Here is a 20881-nt window from a genome sequence, read left to right as displayed (position 1 = left end):
CTATTTAGTCAAAGATGTCCATAATGAAGGAGCTCCTGGCTTGCATCAGAAGAACACTTCCAAGTAATCATGGGGGTAAAAAAAGCCTGGAGAAAGAAGTGGCAGCTACTCTTTGCTCATTAGAAAACTGGTATCAAAGCATGAGTTGTAGCTGGAGAAAAACCCAGAAGGAACAGGCCAGCACTGCTCCTGAACAATAGCTACAAGTAAGTAGCAAACCCTCTGATAGAAGCTTCATGTTGGCAGGGTTGCAAACGCTGCCCTGAAATGACAGCATTTTAACAGCAGCCAAGTGACAGGGAAACTGAAATTCTAACACCATCCGACTCCAAAAACTAAGCTTATCCAGAAATCTGCCGCTTTACCTGTTCTCTTAAAAACTGTCTCCAGGGACTTCCCTCGTGGTCCAGCAGTTAAGAATCCACCTGGCAATGCAGGGGATGTGTGTTAGATCCATGATCAGAGAATTAGGCTCCCATGGCTCAGATGGTAAAGAATCTACCTGCAATACAGGAGACCCAGGTTCGATTCCTGGGTCAGGAAGATCCCCTGGAAAAGGTAATGGCTACCCACTCCAATATTCTTGCCTGAAGAATCCCACGGACAGAGGAGCCTGGCAGGCTACAGTCCATGGGGTCAAAGAGTCAGACACAACTGCATGCATGCATGCATGCCATGGAGCAACTAAGCCCAGGCACCAGCACTAGAGATTCCGTGTGCCCCAATGACAGATCCCACATGATCCAACGAGGATCCTGTGTGCTCAAATAAGACCTGATGCAGCTAGATAGATAAAGTCAAAAGAAACCAAAAACCACAACAACTGTCTCCAGTGCTGATTATTTGTTCTCTGGACCAGATGATACTCCGGCCACCAAACCACCTAGAGAGACCAGGCTTAAATAGGAAGTCCACAGTTGGAAGTCTGGACAAAGCTCCTCTGTGCCAGGCTACATTTTAAACAGTAACACTGAGGGTTTTCTTCCTTTTTTCTCTTTCTTGAGGTAAATATGGACTATGTATATCTGACTGGCTTTCCCCTCTTATGCCTCCTAAGTATTCCGTGTGTGTGTGTGTGTGTGTGTGTGTGTGTATATCCCTGTCCATTGAAACTTTAAACACATTTTTTCTCCCAAAGGCTTCAGAGTGCAAATAAAGTGAGTAAGGACTATTTGGTGGGATCTTTCAGGATCCTGGGGCTTCCCTCGTGGCACAGAGGTTACAGCATCTGCCTGCAAATGGCAACCCACTCCAGTATTCTTGCCTGGAGAATCCCATGGACAGAAAGAGCTTGGTGGGCTACAATCTGTAGGTTGCAAAGAGTAGGACACGACTGAGCAACTTCACTTCACTTTTCAGGATCCTGCACATGGATGCAGTTCAGATCAAAAGTGACTTTGTACCCATACAGGTATGCCCCAGCACATTCCCTTATGGCACTTGCACAGCACTTTTCATACCTGAAATGACTGTGCTTGTTTACTGTCTATTGGGAAGATAAACTTTACCAGGGGAGGGACACTACCCACAGCTGTATCCCCAACAGAGCTAGGCATGTATTAACAGTTAGATTTTATGAATCAGTGAGGAAGTTTGTTTTAGTAAAAAGGAAGAAAAGAAAAAGACAACATTTGTTGGAAATTATAAATTTTTTCTACCAAAAATAATAATCAAATGTAAGGTTTATGACTTTCTTCTGATCAACAGCATAAGAAACATTGCAAATTTACTTAAAAGGATCCCTTTAAAACTATGTTCATGGAAGCAAGCCAAGTGGTGAATGAATGGATAAAAAAAATGTGGTGCATACATACAATGGAATATTACTCCACATGCTAAAACATGAAATTTGCAAGCAATATGCTAAGTGAGCCAGACACAAAAAGGCAAATATTGTATGACTTCACTTACATGGAATTGGGTACTACTACAGTAGTCAAATTTATAGATATGGAAAGTCAACCAGGGGCTACGGAAAGGGGAGAAGGAGTTTTCTTTAATGGAGTTTCTGTTTAGGAAAATCAGAGTTGTGGTGATGATTGCACAACACTATGAGTGTACTTAATAGCATGGAATTGCACACTTAAAACAGTTAAAATGGTAAACTTTATGTTATATATATTTTACCATAATAAAAAAAAAAACTGTGATGGGCAACCCAACTAAGAACTTAGACTTGATGAAAAGTGTTTAAGGCCTGATATCACTAAGAGGGCAGCATAAGTCATTCCTGACTTCACTTCACCCTCACAAGAAGAACAACTAATAATTCATGGATGAGACACCTACTGAGAGAATTCAAGAACAGAGGGGTAAGACTGAAGCTCTGTAGAGACCAAGACAGACTGCATTAGAAGGGTAAGAGGAATAGCTACATGCTGTCTGCACGACTGGCCCACAGACAGGCACAGTATGAAGCCAAGATGTCTTCTCTGAGCCTATTGCTCCTCTAGCGGGAAAAAAGAGCCAAGGGTGGACATCCAGTCCCATCAGCATTGTGGGTTTCCCTTTGGGAGCCCCTACGCCATTCTCATCCCATGGGGGTTGTGGGAATTCTGCAGGGCTTGACCTCTTGGAATCTGATTGTGACAGAGAAGTGGGGAAAGTCCTGCTACAACCAGCACTCAGATCTTGGCAGACCAAGCTGCCACCTGCAGTGCTCAAGTAATAGTCCCAACCAGCAACTTTGCTCGTCTAAAGAGCCTGAAAAATGGCACAGGCTAACCATCAGCATGGTCAGGTCTGCCCGATTCAGATCCTTAAAAGAAGAGCCTTGTCATCACTGGAGCCTGGTGAGTCACAGCCCAGTCCACTACTCAGGGTAGCTGCCGTCCCACCTGTCCAGAAAGGCTGGGAAGAACTCCTGGAGGCTGCATAGCCCAATTATGTTTGAGCAGAGAGTAAAAGTAGCCAGAGCAAAGCCAGTGGCACCATTTTAAACTGGTTCAACTGGGAGAGATCACAAACAAAAGCCTTTTTGGGTCTGGAGAGCTCCCCAGCTCTACCCAGTCATGGAGCTACTTCATAGCCCCATCCACTGCTGAGTACAGCTCCTGGCCCCTTCCTGCAGAAAGCCTGGCCAGGAACACCTGCAAGGTTATTTGGAGCTACTCTCCAAATAAGTAAGCTAATTCATAGGCTCCTCTATCAACTGTCTAGTAAGCCTGACTAGAGAATTTAGGCAACCATGAAGCCTATTTTATAGTCTTGCAGGGAACCAAGGCACCATTGCAACCCAACTGTTCTCAGCCAGAAGCTCCACATGCCCCACCAGGCAGTGTCCTTATCCCAAAATAGACCTTAATAGTAAGCCTTACCTGCCCCAAAATGTTAGGGGCAAACAAGCCCAGAAACCCAAACTGAGCTGACTGGTGGAGAACTATCTCTGCCAAATGATACATATAAAGTATGGAATAGAAGACCAGTTATTCAAATGTTCAGACACCCAGGTAAGGAATTTACACACACACACACACACACACACACACACACACAAACCAGGTAAAGGTGACACCACCAAAGGAAACTAATAAAGCTCAAGCTCAATAACTGACCCTAAAGAAATAAAGATTTATGCACTGTCAATATATTCAGAATAATTCTCTTAAGGAAGGTTAGTAAATCAGAAGAACACAAAGACAGACAAATAAACAAAATTAGAAAAAACAATGCATGAACAATACAAGAAGTTCCACAAAGAAAAAGAAACCAAAAACCCGAACTTAAATAGAAATACTGGAGTTGAAAAATACAATGACTGAATTGAAGAATTCAAGAGAGCTTCAAAAGCAAGCTCAACTATGCAGAGGAAAGAATAAATGATCTAGGAGACAAGACATTTGAAATTATCTATCAGAGAAGCAAAAACAAACAAAAAAAAAGAGTGAAGAAGGGGGAAGAAAGTCTATAGGACTTATGAGACACAACCAGTGTGTATGTGTGTGTGTGTGAGAGTGTGTGTGTATCTATACCTGGAATTCCCATCAGCTGGGAATTCCAGAAGAAGAGAAAGGTACAGAAAGTATATTTAAATAAACATGACTAAAAGTGTCAGAAATTTCAAGAGAGAAATGGACATCCAGATCAATGGGCCCAAAGGATCCCAAGAACTCAAATATGGTTACATCAAGACATGTAATTAAATGACAAAAGTTAAAAGCAAAGAAAGAAATTTGAAATTATCAAGAGAAAAGAGAGAATTTACAGACAAGGACACCCCCATAAGTGAATTTCTCAATAAAAACTTGTCAGGCCAGGAATGATACAGTCAGAATAGCAAAAGAAAAACCTTTCAGCCAAGAATTCTATACCCAGCTAAGCTGTTCTCCAGAAATAAAGGAGAGACAAGACTCTCCCAAACAAAAGCTGAGGGAGTTCATGACCACTAGACTTATCTTCGGAGAAGGCAATGGCAACCCACTCCAGTACTCTTGCCTGGAAAATCCCATGGGCAGAGAAGCCTGGTAGGCTGCAGTCCAGGGGGTTGCGAAGAGTCAGACATGACTGAGTGACTTTATTTTCACTTTTCACTTCCATGCATTGGAAAAGGAAATGGCAACCCACTCCAGTGTTCTTGCCTGGAGAATCCCAGGGACAGGGGAGCCTGGTGGACTGCTGTCTATGAGGTCGCACAGAGTCAGACATGACTGAAGTGACTTAGCAGCAGCAGCAGCAGACTTATCTTACAAGAAATGCTAAAGGAGTTCTCTGAGTGGAAATAAAAGGACACAAATTATCACCATAAAAACAGGAAAGTAGCATAAAACTCACTGGTAATAGTAAATATATAGTCAAAGTTAGATTCTATAATATACATGTAATTCACTTACACCTCTAGTTTAAAAGTGAAAAAATAAATGTAGAAATAACCATATTACAATAATCCACTATTGGTTTACATAATATGAAAAAGTAACTTTAACATCAATAACCTAAAATGTCAGAGGCAGAAGTAAAAGAGTAAATTTCAAAAACCATATCAGTTTAAAAGTGTTATACTTTTAAGATATTTCATGCAAGCCTCATGAAAATCACGAGGGAAAAATCTATAGTAGTCACACAAAAGGTGCTTCCCAGATGGTGCAGTGGAAGGAACACACCTGCCCATCCAGAAGACACCAAAGATGCAGGATCGATCCCTGGGTCAGGAAGAGCCCCCGGAGTAGGAACTGGCAACCCATTCTAGTATTCTTGCCTGGAAAATTCCATGGACAGAGGAGCCTGGTGGGTTGCAGTCCAGGGGGTTGCAAAGAGTCAGACATGACTGAGTAACTGAGCATGCGCACGCACACACGCACACGCACACACACACACACACACACACACACAGTCACAAAAGAACATGATACATAAGTCAAAGCAAATGATACCAAAAGACATCAAAACACACACACATACAAAAGACAGAAAGCAGGATAAGAAGCAAGGAAAAATAGGTGTACAAGACAGTCTGAAAATAATTTATGAAATTATTCAGTTCAGTTCAGTTTAGTCGCTCAGTCGTGTCCGACTCTTTGCGAACCCATGAATTGCAACACGCCAAGTCTCCCTGTCCATCACCAACTCCCAGAGTTCACTCAAACTCATGTCCATCGAGTCGGTGATGCCATCCAGCCATCTCATCCTCTGTCGTCCCCTTCTCCTCCTGCCCCCAATCCCTCCCAGCATCAGGGTCTTTTCCAATGAGTCAACTCTTTGCATGAGGTGGCCAAAATATTGGAATTTCAGCTTCAGCATCAGTCCTTCCAATGAACACCCAGGACTGATCTCCTTTAGAATGGACTGGTTGGATCTCCTTGCTGTCCAAGGGACTCTCAAGAGTCTTCTTCAACACCACAGTTCAAAAGCATCAATTCTTCAGCGCTCAGCTTTCTTCACAGTCCAACTCTTACTCATACTACAAACCTCCATTGGCTATTTTACATAAGGTAGTGTATATTCTTTCATGCTACTCTCTCCATTTATCTCACCCTCTCTTTCCTCCCTCCCCACCCATGTCCATAAATTTCTGTTCCCTATGTCTGCATCTCCACTGCTGCTCTGCAAATAGGTTCATCTATACCATCTTTCTAGATTCCATATATATGTGTATGTGTGTTAATATATGTTTCTTTCTAACTTACTTCACTCTGTATAATAGGCTCTAGGTTCATCCACCTCATTAGCACTGACTCAAATGTGTTCCTTTTTATGGCTGAGTAATATTCCATTGTATATATGTACCACAGGTTCTTTATCCATTAATCTGTCAATGAATATCTAGGTTGCTTCCATGTCCTAGGTATTATAAACAGTGCTGCAATGAACATTGGGGTACCTGTATCTTTTTCAGTTTTGGTTTCCTCAGGGTATATCCCTAGAACTGGTAATGCTGGGTCATATGGTAGTTTTATTCTTAGTTTTTAAAGGAATCTCCATACTGTCTTCCATAGTGGCTGTATCAATTCACATTCCCACAAGAAGTGAAAGATTTCTTTCTCTCCACACTCTCTCCAGCACTTGTTGTTTGTGGGTCTTTTGATGACGGTCATTCTGACCAGTGTGAGGCGGTATCTCATTGTAGTTTTGATTTCCATTTCTCTAATAATGAGTGATGTTGAGCATCTTTTTATGTTTTTATTAGCCATCTTAATGTCTTCTTTGCAGAAATGTCTTTTTAGGTCTTTTCCCCATTTTTTGATTGGGTTGTTTTTCTGGTATTGGATTGTATGAGTTCTTTGTATATTTTGGAAATTGAACTTTTGTCAGTTGTTTCATTTGCTATTATTTTCTCCCATTTTGAGTGATGTCTTTTCACCTTGTTTATAGTTTCCTTTGCTTTGCAAAAGATAAGTTTAACTAGATCCTACTTTTTTTGTTTTTATTTCCATTATTCTAGGAGGTGGGTCATAGAGGATCTTTCTATGATTATGTCATACCGTGTTCTGCCTATGTTTTCTTCTAAGAATTCTATGATTTGTGACCTTATAATTAGGTATTTAATCCATTTTGATTTCATCTTTGTGTATAGTGTTAGGAAGTGTTCTAATATCATTCTTTTACACAGTTCTCTCAGCAACATTTATTGAAGAGACATTTATTGAAGAGATCTTTTCCCCATTATATATTCTTGCCTTCTTTGTCAAAGATAAGCTGCCCATAGATGGGGTTATCACTAGGCTTTCTGTATTGTTCCATTCATCTATATTTCTGCTTTTGTGCCAGTACCATACTGTCTTGATTACTGGAGCTTTGTAGTATAGTCTGAAACCAGGTAAGTTGATTCCTCCAGCTCCATTCTTCTTTCTCAAGATTGCTTTGGCTATTTGGGGTCTTTTGTGTTTCCATATGAATTGTGAAATTTTTTGTTCTAGTTCTTTGAAAAATGCCATTGGTAATGTGATGCTGCTGCTGCTGCTAAGTTGCTTCAGTCATGTCCGACTCTGTGTGACCCCATAGACGGCAGCCTACCAGGCTCCCCTGTCCCTGGGATTCTCCAGGCAAGAACACTGGAATGGGTTGCCATTTCCTTCTCCAATGCATGAAAGTGAAAAGTGATAGGGACTGCATTAAATCTATAGACTGCATGTGGTAGTATACTCATTTTCACAATATTGATTCTTACAACCCAGAGTCATGTAATATCTATTTATGTCATCTTTGATTTCTTTCATCAGTGTCTTATAGTTTTCTGTGCACAGCTCTTTTTGTCTCCTTCAGTTCATTAGTGACCCCATGGACTGCAGCACGCCAGGCCTCCCTGTCCATCACCAACTCCCAAGCTAAACTCATGTCCATCGAATCAGTGATGCCATCCAACCATCTCATCCTCTGTCATCTGCTTCTCCTCCTGCTTTCAGTTTTTCCCAGCATCAGAGTCTTTTCCAGTGAGTCAGTTCTTCAAATCAGGTGGCCAAACTATTGGAGTTTCAGCTTCAGCATCAGTCCTTCCAATGACTATTCAGGACTGATTTCCTTTAGGATTGACTGGTTTGATCTCCTTGAGGTCCAAGGGACTCTCAAGAGTCTTCTCCAACACCACAGTTCAAAAGCATCAATTCTTTGGTGCTCAGCTTTCTTTATAGTCCAACTCTCACATTCATACATGACTACTGGTAAAACCATAGCTTTGACTAGATGGACTTTGGTCAGCAAAGTAACGTCTCTGTTTTTTAACATGCTGTCTAGGTTGGTCATAGCTTTTCTTCCAAAGAGCAGACATCTTTTAATTTCATGGCTGCAGTCACCATCTGCAGTGATTTTGGAGCCCCCCCAAATAAAGTCTGTCACTGTTTACATTGTTTCCCCATCTATTTGCCATGAAGTGATGGGACAAGATGCCATCTTAGTTTTCTGAATGTTGAGTTTTAAGCCAACTTTTTCACTCTCCTCTTTCACTATCCTCGAGACTCTTTAGTTCTTCTTCACTTTCTGCCATAAGGGTGGTGTCATCTGTGTATCTGAGGTTGATATTTCTCCTGGCAATCTTGATTCCAGCTTGTGCTTCATCCAGCCCAGCATTTTGCATAAGTTAAATAAGCAGGGTGACAATATACAGCCTTGATGTACTCCTTTCCCGATTTGGAACCAGTCTGTTGTTCTATGCCCAGTTCTAACTGTTGCTTCCTAACCCGCATATAGGTTTCTCAGGAGGCAGGTCAGGTGATCTGGTTACCATCTCTTACAGAATTTTCCAGTTTGTTGTGATCTACACAGTCAAAGGCTTTGGCGTAGTTAATAAAGCAGAAACAGGTATTTTTCTGGAATGCTCTTGCTGTTTCAATGACCCAACAGATGTTGGCAATTTTATTTCTGGTTTCTCTGCCTATTCTAAATCCAGCTTGAACATCTGGAAGTTCACAGTTTACATACTGTTGAAGACTGACTTGGAGAATTTTGCGCATTACTTTGCTAGCATATGAGATGAGTGCAACTGTGTGGTAGTTTGAACCTTCTTTGGGATTGGAATGAAAACTGACCTTTTCTGGTCCTGTGGCCACTGCTGAGTTTTCCAGATATGCTGGCATATTGAGTGCAGCACTTTAACAGCATCATCTTTTAGGGTTTGAAATAGCTCAACTGGAATTCCATCACCTCCACTAGCTTTGTTTGTGGTGGTGCTTCCTAAGGTCCACTTGACTTCAGACTCCAGGGTGTCTGGCTCTAGGTGACTGATCACACCATCGTGATTATCTGGGTCATGAAGATCTTTTTTGTATAGTTCTTCTTTGTATTCTTGCCACCTCTTCTTAATATCTTCTGCTTCTGTTAGGTCCATACCATTTCTGTCCTTTATTGTGCCCATCTTTGCATGAAATATTCCCTTGGTATCTCTAATTTTCTTGAAAAGATCTCTAGTCTTTCCCATTCTATTGTTTCCATTTCCTTGCATTGATCACTGAGGAAGGCTTTCTGATTTCTCCTTGCTATTCTTTGGAACTCTTCATTCAAATGGGTATATCTTTCCTTTTCTCCTTTGCCTTTCACTTCTCTTCTTTTCTCAGCTATTTGTAAGGCCTCCTCAGATAACCATTTTGCCTTTTTGCAGTTCTTCTTCTTGAGGATGGTCTTGATCCCTGCCTCCTGTACAATGTCACGAACCTCTGTCCATAGTTCTTCAGGTGCTCTGTCTATCAGATCTAATCCCTTATCTATTTGTCACTTCCACTGTATAACCATAAGGGATTGATATAGGTCATACCTGAATGGACTAGTGGTTTTCCCTACTTCTTCAATTTAAGTCTGAATTTGGCAATAAGGAGTTCATGATCTGAGACACAGTCAGCTCCTGGTCTTGTTTTTGCTGACTGTACAGAGCTTCTCCATCTTTGGCTGTGAAGAATATAATCAATCTGATTTCAGTATTGACCATCTGGTGATGTCCATGTGTAGAGTCGTCTCTGGTGTTGTTGGAAGAGGGTGTTTACTATGACCAGTGCATTTGCTTGGCAAAACTCTTTGCCCTGCTTCATTTTGTATTCCAAGGCCAAATTTGCCTGTTACTCCAGTATCTCTTGACTTCCTACTTTTGCATTCCAGTCCCCTATGATGAAAAGGACATCGTTTTAGGGTGTTAGTCCTAGGTTTTGCATGTCTTCATAAAACTGTTCAACTTGCTCTTCAGCATTACTGCTTGGGCATAGACTTGGATTACTATGATATTGAATGGTTTGCCTTGGAAATGAACAGAGATCATCCTGTCGTTTTTGAGATTGCAAACAAGAACTGCATTTCAGACTCTTTTTGACTATGAGGGCTACCCCATTTCTTCAAAGGGATTCTTGCCCACAGTAGTAGATATAATGGTCAACTGAGTTAATTTGCCCATTCCAGTCCATTTTAATTCACTGATTCCTAAAATGTCCATTTTCACGTTTGCCATCTCCTGTTTGACCACTTCCAATTTACCTTGATTGATGGACCTAACATTCCAGGTTCCTATGCGATATTGTTCTTTACAGCATCTTTACATGTCTCCTTAGATAAGTTTATTCCTAGATATTCTATTCTTTTTGTTGCAATAGTAAGTAGGATTGATTCCTTAATTTCTCTGATTTTTCATTTTTAGTGTATAGGAATGCAAGTGATTTCTGTGTATTGATTTTGTATCCTGCAATGCTACTAAATTCACCGATTAGCTCTATAATTTTCTGACAGTATCTTTAGGGTTTTCTATGTACAGTATCTGTAAACAGTCATCTATTTGAATCTGTCATCTGCAAATAGTGAGAGTTTTACTTCTTTCTTTCCAATCTGGATTCCATTTATTCTTTTTCTTCTCAGACTGCCATAGTTAGGATTCCCAAAATTATGTTGAGTAATAATGGTGAGAGTGGGCACCCTTGTCTTGTTCCTGATTTCAGAGGGAATGCTTTCAGGTTTTCACTATTTAGAATAAGGTTTGCTGTGTTTGTTGTATATGACCTTTATTATGTTAAGGTAGGTTCCTTCTGTACCCATTTTTTAAGGAGTTTTTTTTAATCATAAATGGGGTTGAATTGTGTCAAAAGCTTTTTCTGCATCTATTGAGATTATCATATGGTTAGCTTTAAATTTGTTAACATGGTGTATCACATTGATTGATTTGCATATATGGAAGAATTATTGCATTCCTGGAACAAATCTGACTTGATCATGGTATATGATCTTTTTAAAGAGAGACAGATAAGTTTCTTGACACAAACCAAAATGAAAACACAACGTATCAAAATGTATGTGTTGCAGAGAAAGCAGATCTAAGAGGAAAACACACAGCAATAGACACCTACATTAAGAAATAATTCAAATAAACCACCTAACTTTACACCTCAAAGAACTACAGAAAGAAGAATAAATTAAGTTCAAAGTTAGTTGAAGAAAGGAAAGAAAGATTAGAGGAGATAAAATGAAATAGAGACTAAAAAGATAAGAAACTAAAAACTGGATCTTCGAAAAGATAAACAAAATTAGACAAATCTTTGGCTAGACTAACCAAGGAAAAAAGAAAGGACCCAAATCAAAAAAATTACAAATGAAAAAATACATTACAACTGATTCAGAGATTTACAAAGACTCCATGGAGCTACTATGAACAACTATATGCTAACAAACTGGACAATCTAGAAGAAATGGAAAAATTCTTAGAAACATACAACCTATAAAGGCTGAATCAGAAAGAAATAGAAAATCTGCAGACCAACTACAAGTGAGGAGACTGAATTAGTAATAAAAAATCTTCCAACAGAGAAAAGCCCACAGCCAGATGGCTTCACTGGTGAATTTTACCAAACAGTTAAAGGAGAATTAATGCCAATCCTACTGATAGTATTCTCAAAAATCAAAGCGGGAAAACTCCCAAATTTATTTTACATGGCCAGCATTATCTATTCTAAGAAAGTTACTATAAGAAAAAAAACTTATATGTCAGTATTCCTGATGCAAAAATTCTCAATAAAATATCAGCATTCTAAATTCACTAGTACATTAAAAGGATCATTTACTATGATTAACTGTGATTTATTCCACAGATGCAGAGATGTTCCAACATTTGCAAATAAATCAGTGTGATACACCTCATTAACAAAATGGATAAAAATCATGATCATCTCAAAAGATGCTGAAAAAGAATCTGACAAAATAAAATATCTGTTCCTGATTTAAAAAAAATAACTCTTAACAAATTAGGTATAGAAACAACATATCTCAACATAACAAAGACCATAAATATGACAAGTCCACAGCTAATATCATGATCAATGGTGAAAGGCTGAAAGTTTTTCCCATAAGATCAGGAACAAGACAAGGGTGTCCACTCTCAAAACTTCTATTCAATATAGTTCTGGAAGTCCTACCCAGAGCAATCAGAAGTGGAATCAAGAGAAAAAAAAAAGTACCAGAAGTAAAAAAGAAGAAATAAAAATGTCAACATTTGCAGTTGACATATTACATATTCAAAATCCTAAAGCCTCTACCAAAAAAAAGTTAGATTTAATTAACAAATTCAGTGAAGTTCCAGGATACAAAAGAAACAATAGTGTTTCTATATGCTAACAATGAGTTATCTGAAAAAGAAATAAAATGATGCCACTTAAAAGCATCAAAAACAATGAAATACTTATGAATAAATTTAACCAAAGACATGAAATATCTCTACACTGAAAACTACAAGATATAGATGAAAGAAAATGAAGGAGATACAAATAAAGGAAAAACTATCCTGTGCTCATGGATTGAAGATTTAACATTATTTAAAGCTATCTATAGATTCAACAGTCTCTTATCAAGATTTCAATGGCACTTTTCACAGAATTAGAGAAAAACTATACAGTACCAAAAATTATACAGAGCCACAAAAGACTCTGAAGAACCAAAGCAATCCTGAGAAAGAAGTACAAAGTAGGCAGCATCACATTTTCTGATTACAAGCTATGTAGCAATAGTTATCAAAACAGTATGGTAATGACATTAAAACCACACACCAATGGAACAGAATCAACAGCCCAGAAATAAACCCATTCATATAGAGTCAAGCAAGATTTCACAAGGGAGCCAAGAATAATCAATGGAGAAAAAAACAGTCTTTTTGACAGCAGGGCTGGGGAAATTGAATATTCACATGCAAAGAATGAAAGTAGATGCCTATCTTACACCACTCACAAAAATTAACTTGAAATCAATTAAAGACTTGACTCAAAGACTAGAAACCATAAAACTACTAGAAAATAACAGGCAGTAAGCTCCATGACATCAGTGTTTGCAATTTTTTTTGGATATGACACTTAAAGCACAAACAAGATAAAAAAATAAATAAATGGGACTACATCAAAGTAAAAAGCTTCTGCACAGCAAAAGAAAGCATTAAAAAAATAAAAAGATAACCTATGGAATGGGAGAAAAATATTTGTAAACCATGTATCTGATAAGGGGTTAATATCTAAAATGTATAAAGAACTTGTAACTCAACAGCAAAAAAAAAAAAAAAAAAAAATTAATTTATAATGGCAAAGAACCTGAATCGACATTTCTCCAATGAAGAGAGATATTGGTGAGATTACAGATTGGTATAGCCACTATGGAAAACAAACAGACGTTCCTCAAAAATTAAAAAATGGAACTACAACATGATCCAGCAATTCCACTTCTGGGAATATATCTGAAGAAAATAAAAACACTACGTCAAAGAGGTATCTGCACAAAGTAAGAAACCCCACAGGAGAAGGCACCACCTGCCCCTTGGCCCTGTGTTAAGAGGAACAGAGGCACTCACTGAAGGGTGGGGACCCTTCCTACCTCTTCCTGACCCCCAGAAGTGGTTGGCAGAAGCCTGTTCTAGAGTAAAGGACACTCCTATCTAGCTAGAGATGGAGGGCAGGTGGAATGACCTGTTCAAAACAGAGAAAGGGAATTAGGAATTTCAGGTGATGGGACAGTTCCCTCTCTGCACAGTACTTCTGGTCTTCCTTGTCCTTCCAAACTGAAATTCTGAAACCTGTTTTTCTTTTGAGCACATGTCACATGTTGGGACCTGGGTGATAAGGCACTCATGTTTCTCCCTTACCTACTCCACTCGACACAGATCAGAAAGAGCTCCTTCCAAGGATGCTGACTTGGGGAATCCAGTTAGCAATCACTATGGAAAAGGTCCTCAGGTGAAACTGGGCCACGGCCTTCAAATGTTCCGGCCAGGAAGTGCCGGCTGCGCAGGAAGAGCTTAAAATGTGCCTGTGTGTCAGATTAAGGAGCTCTAAAATTATGAGGAACAGAACTGCTACTTACTCAATACTACAGCAGTTTAGATTTAGGGCTTTCAAAATTCTAGATATGACATAAAAAAGCTATCTGGGTGTAAATGTGAAGCAGGGCTTGTTACAACTCTAATGTATCACGCCCTGAAACAGGGTGACATCTCATTATTGCATACCGTTTTTGCTGGGGAGATATACAAAACATCATTTTTCAGAGCCAGTCATCCCTCCACAATAGGCAGGGGACAAAGCAACACACAGACAAACAAAGCTGACACCAGGGTCTCCCATACGCAGGTCCGTCTGCCAAGGCCATTCATCTCCCTCCAAGCATGTCCAACTTGAGGGCCTACAGTGCTATTGTGAAGACACACGAGTCCAGTCCACTAAATGCCTTCAAGGAGCAGCATTTGCCGTGTGCAAACGTCTCTCCTGTCGCTCTTCTCTGGATGTAAAAGAGGCTGAGAATGCTGATGTTTTGGCTCCCACAGGCTTGGATGAGTCCACTCCCCATGATGAATGTGACTGAGAACATGATGGTGACTTCTGAAATCTGTCCATATGTCACAGAAAAAAAAAAAAAGCAGCATGCTAAGATATGGCCAACATTAGCAGAAGCCCAAGTGCTATAGCTGGCCTGATTCCTTAGAAACAAGAGCTAGTTCCCCCCGTGGGTGGTCTGACTGAACTGGCTGTCTGAAGAGGGGATGGTTGGCATTGGAATTGCTAATCTGGGGGCTTGCCCTGGAACTGCATTCCCTGCCATGGAGCCATTAGGGATAGCAGTTGTATTCAAGATACTAGGGGTCTCACTAGTAGCTTGTATTTTAAAATAGACCAAATAAAACACTGGTAAAACAACTCCAATTAGAAGCATGATAAAAACAGCATTCCACCACTGAATTCCACAGTCTGCACCATTTGTTGGTATCTTCGGAGGAGCAGGAAGCAGTGGCTGACTGGAGGTCTCTATGGAGTAACTTTCACTCAAAAAGATTTCTGACTGAACTGCATGTTCAATATTCTGATCAATGCCCTTAAAGAAATCCGTCAGTGAGCTAGATGAGGCACTAGCATTGACAGCTGCTCTGTGTGGGTCTGGCTGCTCCTCGAAGGTCACTCTGGTCTCTGAGGATGAGTTCAGGAGGGGTCTAAGTTCTTTGTGGGTCTCTGTTAGGATGCCGTGGTTTTTCACTGGAATCTTAATAGATTTTAAAGCATATAAGTCTTGTTCTCTGATGAAGTTGTTGACTTTCTTGATATCTGCGACCTAGGGAAGCCATGAAGACAAACATCACAAAATATGTAAAGCTGTTTAAAACTAATATCCAAAAAGTGGCACTTAACCTTCCTGGGTGATGGTCCACACTCACATCACCTAAGAATCTGACAAACACTCGAAAACTGTTTAACTATACACATAATTGAGTTCAGGCTGAATAATTGTTTTTGGCTTTAACTCGGCCTTAATGTACAGCTTAGTCATCAAATTTTTGTATAGACTGACAAATTGGAGCAACTCAAGATCAGTTTTGGAAAAGAATTTATTTGTTTAAAGTGTGCCTTCAATAAAAAGCCTTAAGGTGAAACACTTCATGGTAAAAGAAGGCTGTAGCCCTTTCTGCAGTTAACTTTTTAGGCAACAGTGCCCCTGTCTGGCTGACTTCTCTCCTGCATCAGAATTTAATTTAGTAGCTGCAGTAGATATCAGCATTCAGCAAACACAAAGCCTTAGCCAGCTCTACCGACACTAGGACCTAGTTCATCTGTAACAACTTCTTAAAAGGTGTGCTCTCATGATTCTACGTTTTCCTTTCCAGATGTACTATATGGCCTATAAACTTACTTTTAAAATAAAAGCAATCTAGAGTTAATTCAGTTTGAGGCTTTCAGAACACTTTTTATAACTAGAAACATGCACAGAGAATGCATCAAGTTGGAAACTACAGACTGATACCTTCCATTTCAATATTATGACTTGAGAAAGGAACGCAACCTGAATTTTAAAGACTCACAACAAAGTTTATGACGAAGTCATAACAAACTCCCCTCATACTCAAACTTTAAGATTTAAAAAGTAGGGGGAAATGTAAGTCAAAGACAAATCCTCCCTCAAGTGATTGTTTGAAAACTTACCAAAAGCATCAGAGATAGATTCTAAGGTTTTAACTCCTAAGTCCATTTAAACTAGAATGTAAATAACAGTGAACAGACTTCATTCAAATCGACCATCTTCATTATTTTAATTATTTAGCAATTGCTTTTACCATTTAATTGTATTGGTGTATATCTTGTAACTTAAGGTACTTGAGATATTTTTGTCTTTGATCCTAATAAGCTAACATCAAACTTATTTACTTCAAATAGGAAACCTGATCACTTATTAGATAAATTACATAGTTCTTTTGGATTTGTTAAACATCAGCATCCAAGAAGCCCACTGTGTCTATTCAGGTCTTTGTAGGAAAGGATTCAATTTTCAGCCCTTGCTCTATAAACTATTTAGTATGCCTACAGAAGCTGATTATTAGGATCAAATAAAAATCTCAGTACAATTTAGAGACCATTATGAGTCCCAGGGGGCTTTCCAGGTTGCTCAGTGGTAAAGAATCCGCCTGCCAATGCAGGAGATGCAGGTTTGATCCCTGGGTCAGGAAGATCCCTGGAGTAGAAAATGGCAACCCACTCCAGTATTCTTGCCTGGAGAATCCCATGGACAGGGGAGGCTAGATGGCGACAGTCCATGGGGTCACAAAGAATTGGACATGACTTAGCAACTGAGCAGGCTTACATGAGTCTCTGGAAACCAGTTTAATACCGTGGGAAACAACAGTCCCGCACAACATGTTGAGTCATTTGATCCCTGTTAGGAGAAGGCAATGGCACCCAACTCCAGTACTCTTGCCTGGAAAATCCCATGGACGGAGGAGCCTGGTAGGCTGCAGTCCATGGAGTCGCTCAGAGTCAGACACGACTGAGCAACTTCACTTTCACTTTTCACTTTCATGCATTGGAGAAGGAAATGGCAACCCACTCCAGTGTTCTTGCCTGGAGAATCCCAAGGACGGGGGAGCCTGGTGGGCTGCCATCTATGGGGTCACACAGAGTTGGACACGACTGAAGTGACTTAGCATAGCATAGATAAATGAGAGACCCTTCAAGGATAAAAGGATTTTTTAAACAAGTAGCTTATATAGCCTTGGAGAGAGCCATAGAAAATAGTAGCATAGTGCTAGCAAAACGAAATAGTTTGAATCTAGGAGAAAATGCAACAATTCAATAAATACTCTCCTACTTACTTTGCCATTGTTAATCACTCTGAACGCTAAAAACATAATTAAAGAGAGAAACAGGGTTATATAGATACACAGCATACAAAGGATAGATCATGCAGTTCTGAAAGAAAGAAGGCAAAAATTTACCAAATAAGCTACAATTAGCAAGAAAGGTTTAAAAACAGAAAAGTAGCCAAAAAAAAAAAAAAAAAGTACACCGAAGAAATCTTGGATAAACTCTGCCTGGCATCTCTGGCCCCATTATGCATTAAATAAAATGTGTTCAAAAGAAAAAAAGGTCTCAGAATTTCAGTTTGGAAGGACAAGGAAGACCAGAAGTACTGTGCAGAGAGGGAACTGTCCCATCACCTGAAATTCCTAATTCCCTTTCTCTGTGATAAACAGGTCATTCCACCTGCCCTCCATCTCTAGCTAGATAGGAGTGTCCTTTACTCTCAAACAGGCTTCTCCCAACCACTTCTGGGGGTCCAGAAGAGGTAGGAAGGGTCCCCACCCTTCAGTGAGTGCCTCTGTTCCTCTTAACACAGGGCCAAGGGGCAGGTGGCGCCTTCTCTTGTGGGGTTTCTTACTTTGCAGCCATACTGAAGAGCGAGCTTGTTGAGGCTGTCCCCCTGGGTCAGCTCCCGCTGCAGCAGCACCACATCCCCTGCTCCTGGCCGGTGAGGGTGGTGGGCACCCTTCTTCTGGCCCTCCTTGCCCCGGGGCCGCAGGGCCACTCGGTGGGACTCTTCCTCAGAGGAGTCCTCGGAGTCCTCAACACCATTTTCAAACATGTAAACGTGGCTGGTCGGAGTCCTACAGACCACAGCTGGGCTTTGGAAGGTCTTGGTTATCACCTCCTTCTGCCTCATTTCCTTAACTGAAAACCAAACCCCAAGGTTAATTCCACACAAGGCATATTCATTCCTCTGGGACTACAATGAAGATAAATGTCTTCTTCTTGTTAGAGATGACTTCTTTCCCTAAAATAAATACTCAACACATACTCATGACATGTGTTGAGTATTTTGTGCACAAAAAATATCAAAATGTATTTATTCTGGCTGAGATGAAGGGAGAGACAGGCAAATAATTTTTTTCCTAATTACATATTTTTGAGCAAAAAACAAGAATCCCCTTTCTTCTCCCTTTATTCCTCATCCATTGCTATGTCTCCCCAGAACCCAGAGATGTACAGAAATAACTTCTCTTTTTGGTCCTGGAGTAATAAAGCACCAGCTGGGATCACTGACGAGAGGTAAGGACTGCTCTCAACTTCCTTCCTTGCACTAAGACTCTTAAACTCAGAACCTTTTACAAAAAAATTATTGCTCAATTCTTCAAGCATTCCAAAGTAGTTTTACTTAAGGTCAAGACTAAGAACATTTGCTTAGAAGAATTATGAGACTAAATACTGTGATCTTGAAACGGCTTGCATTATGTAACAAGTGAGGCAAGTTAAGGGGAAGATTTCTGTCAAACTAAGGAATTCGTTCGGTTTCTCACAGCTCCCTTGGCCTTCAGAACCCTCCCAAGTCTGGTTTTTATTTTCACTTCCAGACAAGTGCAGAGGCCACAATGCAGCCTTTTCTCTCTCCAAGTGGCTCCAATGAACTTCCAAAATGAAATACCAAAACCAGGAACGACAGCCTGAAACAATTGGCACTGGGTTTCTTGGGAGCCAGAAGGGGTGCGGGCCCCTAGGAACAGCGGGGCCACGGAGCGACCCCTCCCTGGCCCCAGCCCCCACCCCGCACCCTGGAGCCCCCGCCGGCTCTCGGGGAAGGAGGTAAGAGGCGGCTCTCCGGATGTCCGAGGGTCACCCGCGGCGGCCGGGGCTCGAGCGGACGTTCCCGTCGGAGCTCAGCGCCTGCAAGAAGCCCCGGGGCCTCCATTCCCCTCGGAGCTCCTTCCGCGAAAGGAAGGGGGACCCCCAAACAGGAGCTGTCTAAGAAAAAGCCGGGAGCAGACCGTCCTCTGCTCAGACCGGCGGAGTCCCAACGTTCCACAGAGGCACGACCTCCGACCTCCACCTCAGAAACCTCCGGCCAGCCCTCGACAGTCTGGGTCGCGGCACCTCCAGCTGCAGGAGGGTGACCTCAGAGTCTCAGGAGTGGCGGCTGGCTACCCAGACTACAAGCGGGACAATGCCACTGCCCCGAAATAGGACCGTCGCCCCCCTCCAGCAGGCCCGGTACCTCAGCATCCGGGATCCCCGAGACCCGCCGCCGCCGCGCCTGCCGATTGGCTGCGGAAATCAGCTGGTGTCTGGGGGCGGGAACGGCGAGGTAGCCGATGAAATCAGTGATGGGCGGCTCCGGCGGTGCGGAGAGGTCGGCGCCGGACCTGCGAATCCCAGGGGCGGGGCCGATGCCGGCGGCGGGGCGGGGCCCAGGTGGAGCCCCTGGACCGAACCTCGCCACACCCGCCTGACAGTGGATGCCGCTCTCCCTGGCCCGTCCTGTCTTCTGTCTCTCCCAGCTCTCCGCTGAGCCTCCGCGCTCTCACCCCCTGTCTGTCTGTGATATGTAACGACAGCTCAGGTACCTAGTAGAGGGTAGCTGAGGCCTCCGGCCAAGAAGGAGCCCCAGGGGATCTGCGTGGGAGGGTGAGGGGATCTCCGCAGCCTGGGGCTTCTCTGGTCTGAACACAGGAGTTTGCTCTGCCGCGCCCCGCCCAAAAGGATAAAAAAGAAAAGTCCACCGGTGTAACACTGCGAACCGCGCAAACAATGACTAAAGAAACATAATTTATCAAGTGTCACATGGCGGAGGGCTTTCTCCATGATACAGTGAATGTTGGCAATTTGATCTCTGGTTCTTCTGCCTTTTCTAAATCCAGCCTGAACATCTGGAAGTTCATGGTTCATGTACTGTTGAAGCCTGGCTTGGAGAATTTTGAGCATTACTTTGCTAGCATGTGAGATGAGTGAAATTGTGCAGTAGTTTGAACATTCTTTGTCATTGCCTTACTTTGGGACTGGAACGAAAACTGACCTTTTCCAATCTTGTGGCCACTGCTGAGTTTTCCAAATTTGCTGACATATTGAATGCAGCATTTTAACAGCATCATCTTTTAGGATTTGAAATAGCTCATCTGGAATTCCATCACCTCCACCAACTTAGTTCATAGTTTATGCTTCCTAAGGGAGACTCGCCCAAAGGTGCACAGTAGGTTAGCAGTAGCTTTGAGGCACTATGGAAAATGCACGGAGACCTACACCAGTTCTGCATTTACCAGCTGTGTAACTGTGATCTTTCTGTAAGCTTTTTGGGCCTTGGTCCCCTCTTTCCTGATAGCAGGGCTTCCCTGATAGCTCAGTTGGTAAAGAATTCGCCTGCAATGCAGGAGACCCTTGTTTAATTCCTGGGTTGGGAAGATCCCCTGGAGAAGGGATAGGCTACC

At 41.6% G+C, this 20881-nt stretch overlaps 1 protein-coding gene across 2 annotated transcripts; it reads right to left on the bottom strand.

Moving 5' to 3' along the window:
- Positions 1-1630: 1630 nt before the first annotated feature.
- LYSMD4 (LysM domain containing 4) lies at positions 1631-19740 on the bottom strand. Of its 2 annotated transcripts, none has more exons than XM_024981827.2 (3): positions 19675-19740; positions 18067-18356; positions 1631-15471 (listed from the first exon to the last, which is right to left on the bottom strand). In XM_024981827.2, exons 2-3 carry the CDS (start codon positions 18346-18348, stop codon positions 14860-14862), a joined length of 894 nt encoding a protein of 297 aa, XP_024837595.1. In that variant the 5' UTR covers positions 18349-18356; positions 19675-19740; the 3' UTR covers positions 1631-14859.
- Between the last annotated feature and the right edge of the window lie 1141 nt (positions 19741-20881).

This window comes from Bos taurus, chromosome 21, assembly GCF_002263795.3.
Source record: "Bos taurus isolate L1 Dominette 01449 registration number 42190680 breed Hereford chromosome 21, ARS-UCD2.0, whole genome shotgun sequence".
Classification (NCBI taxonomy): Eukaryota; Metazoa; Chordata; class Mammalia; order Artiodactyla; family Bovidae; genus Bos; species Bos taurus.
This window is presented reverse-complemented; position numbering and strand designations above follow the sequence as displayed.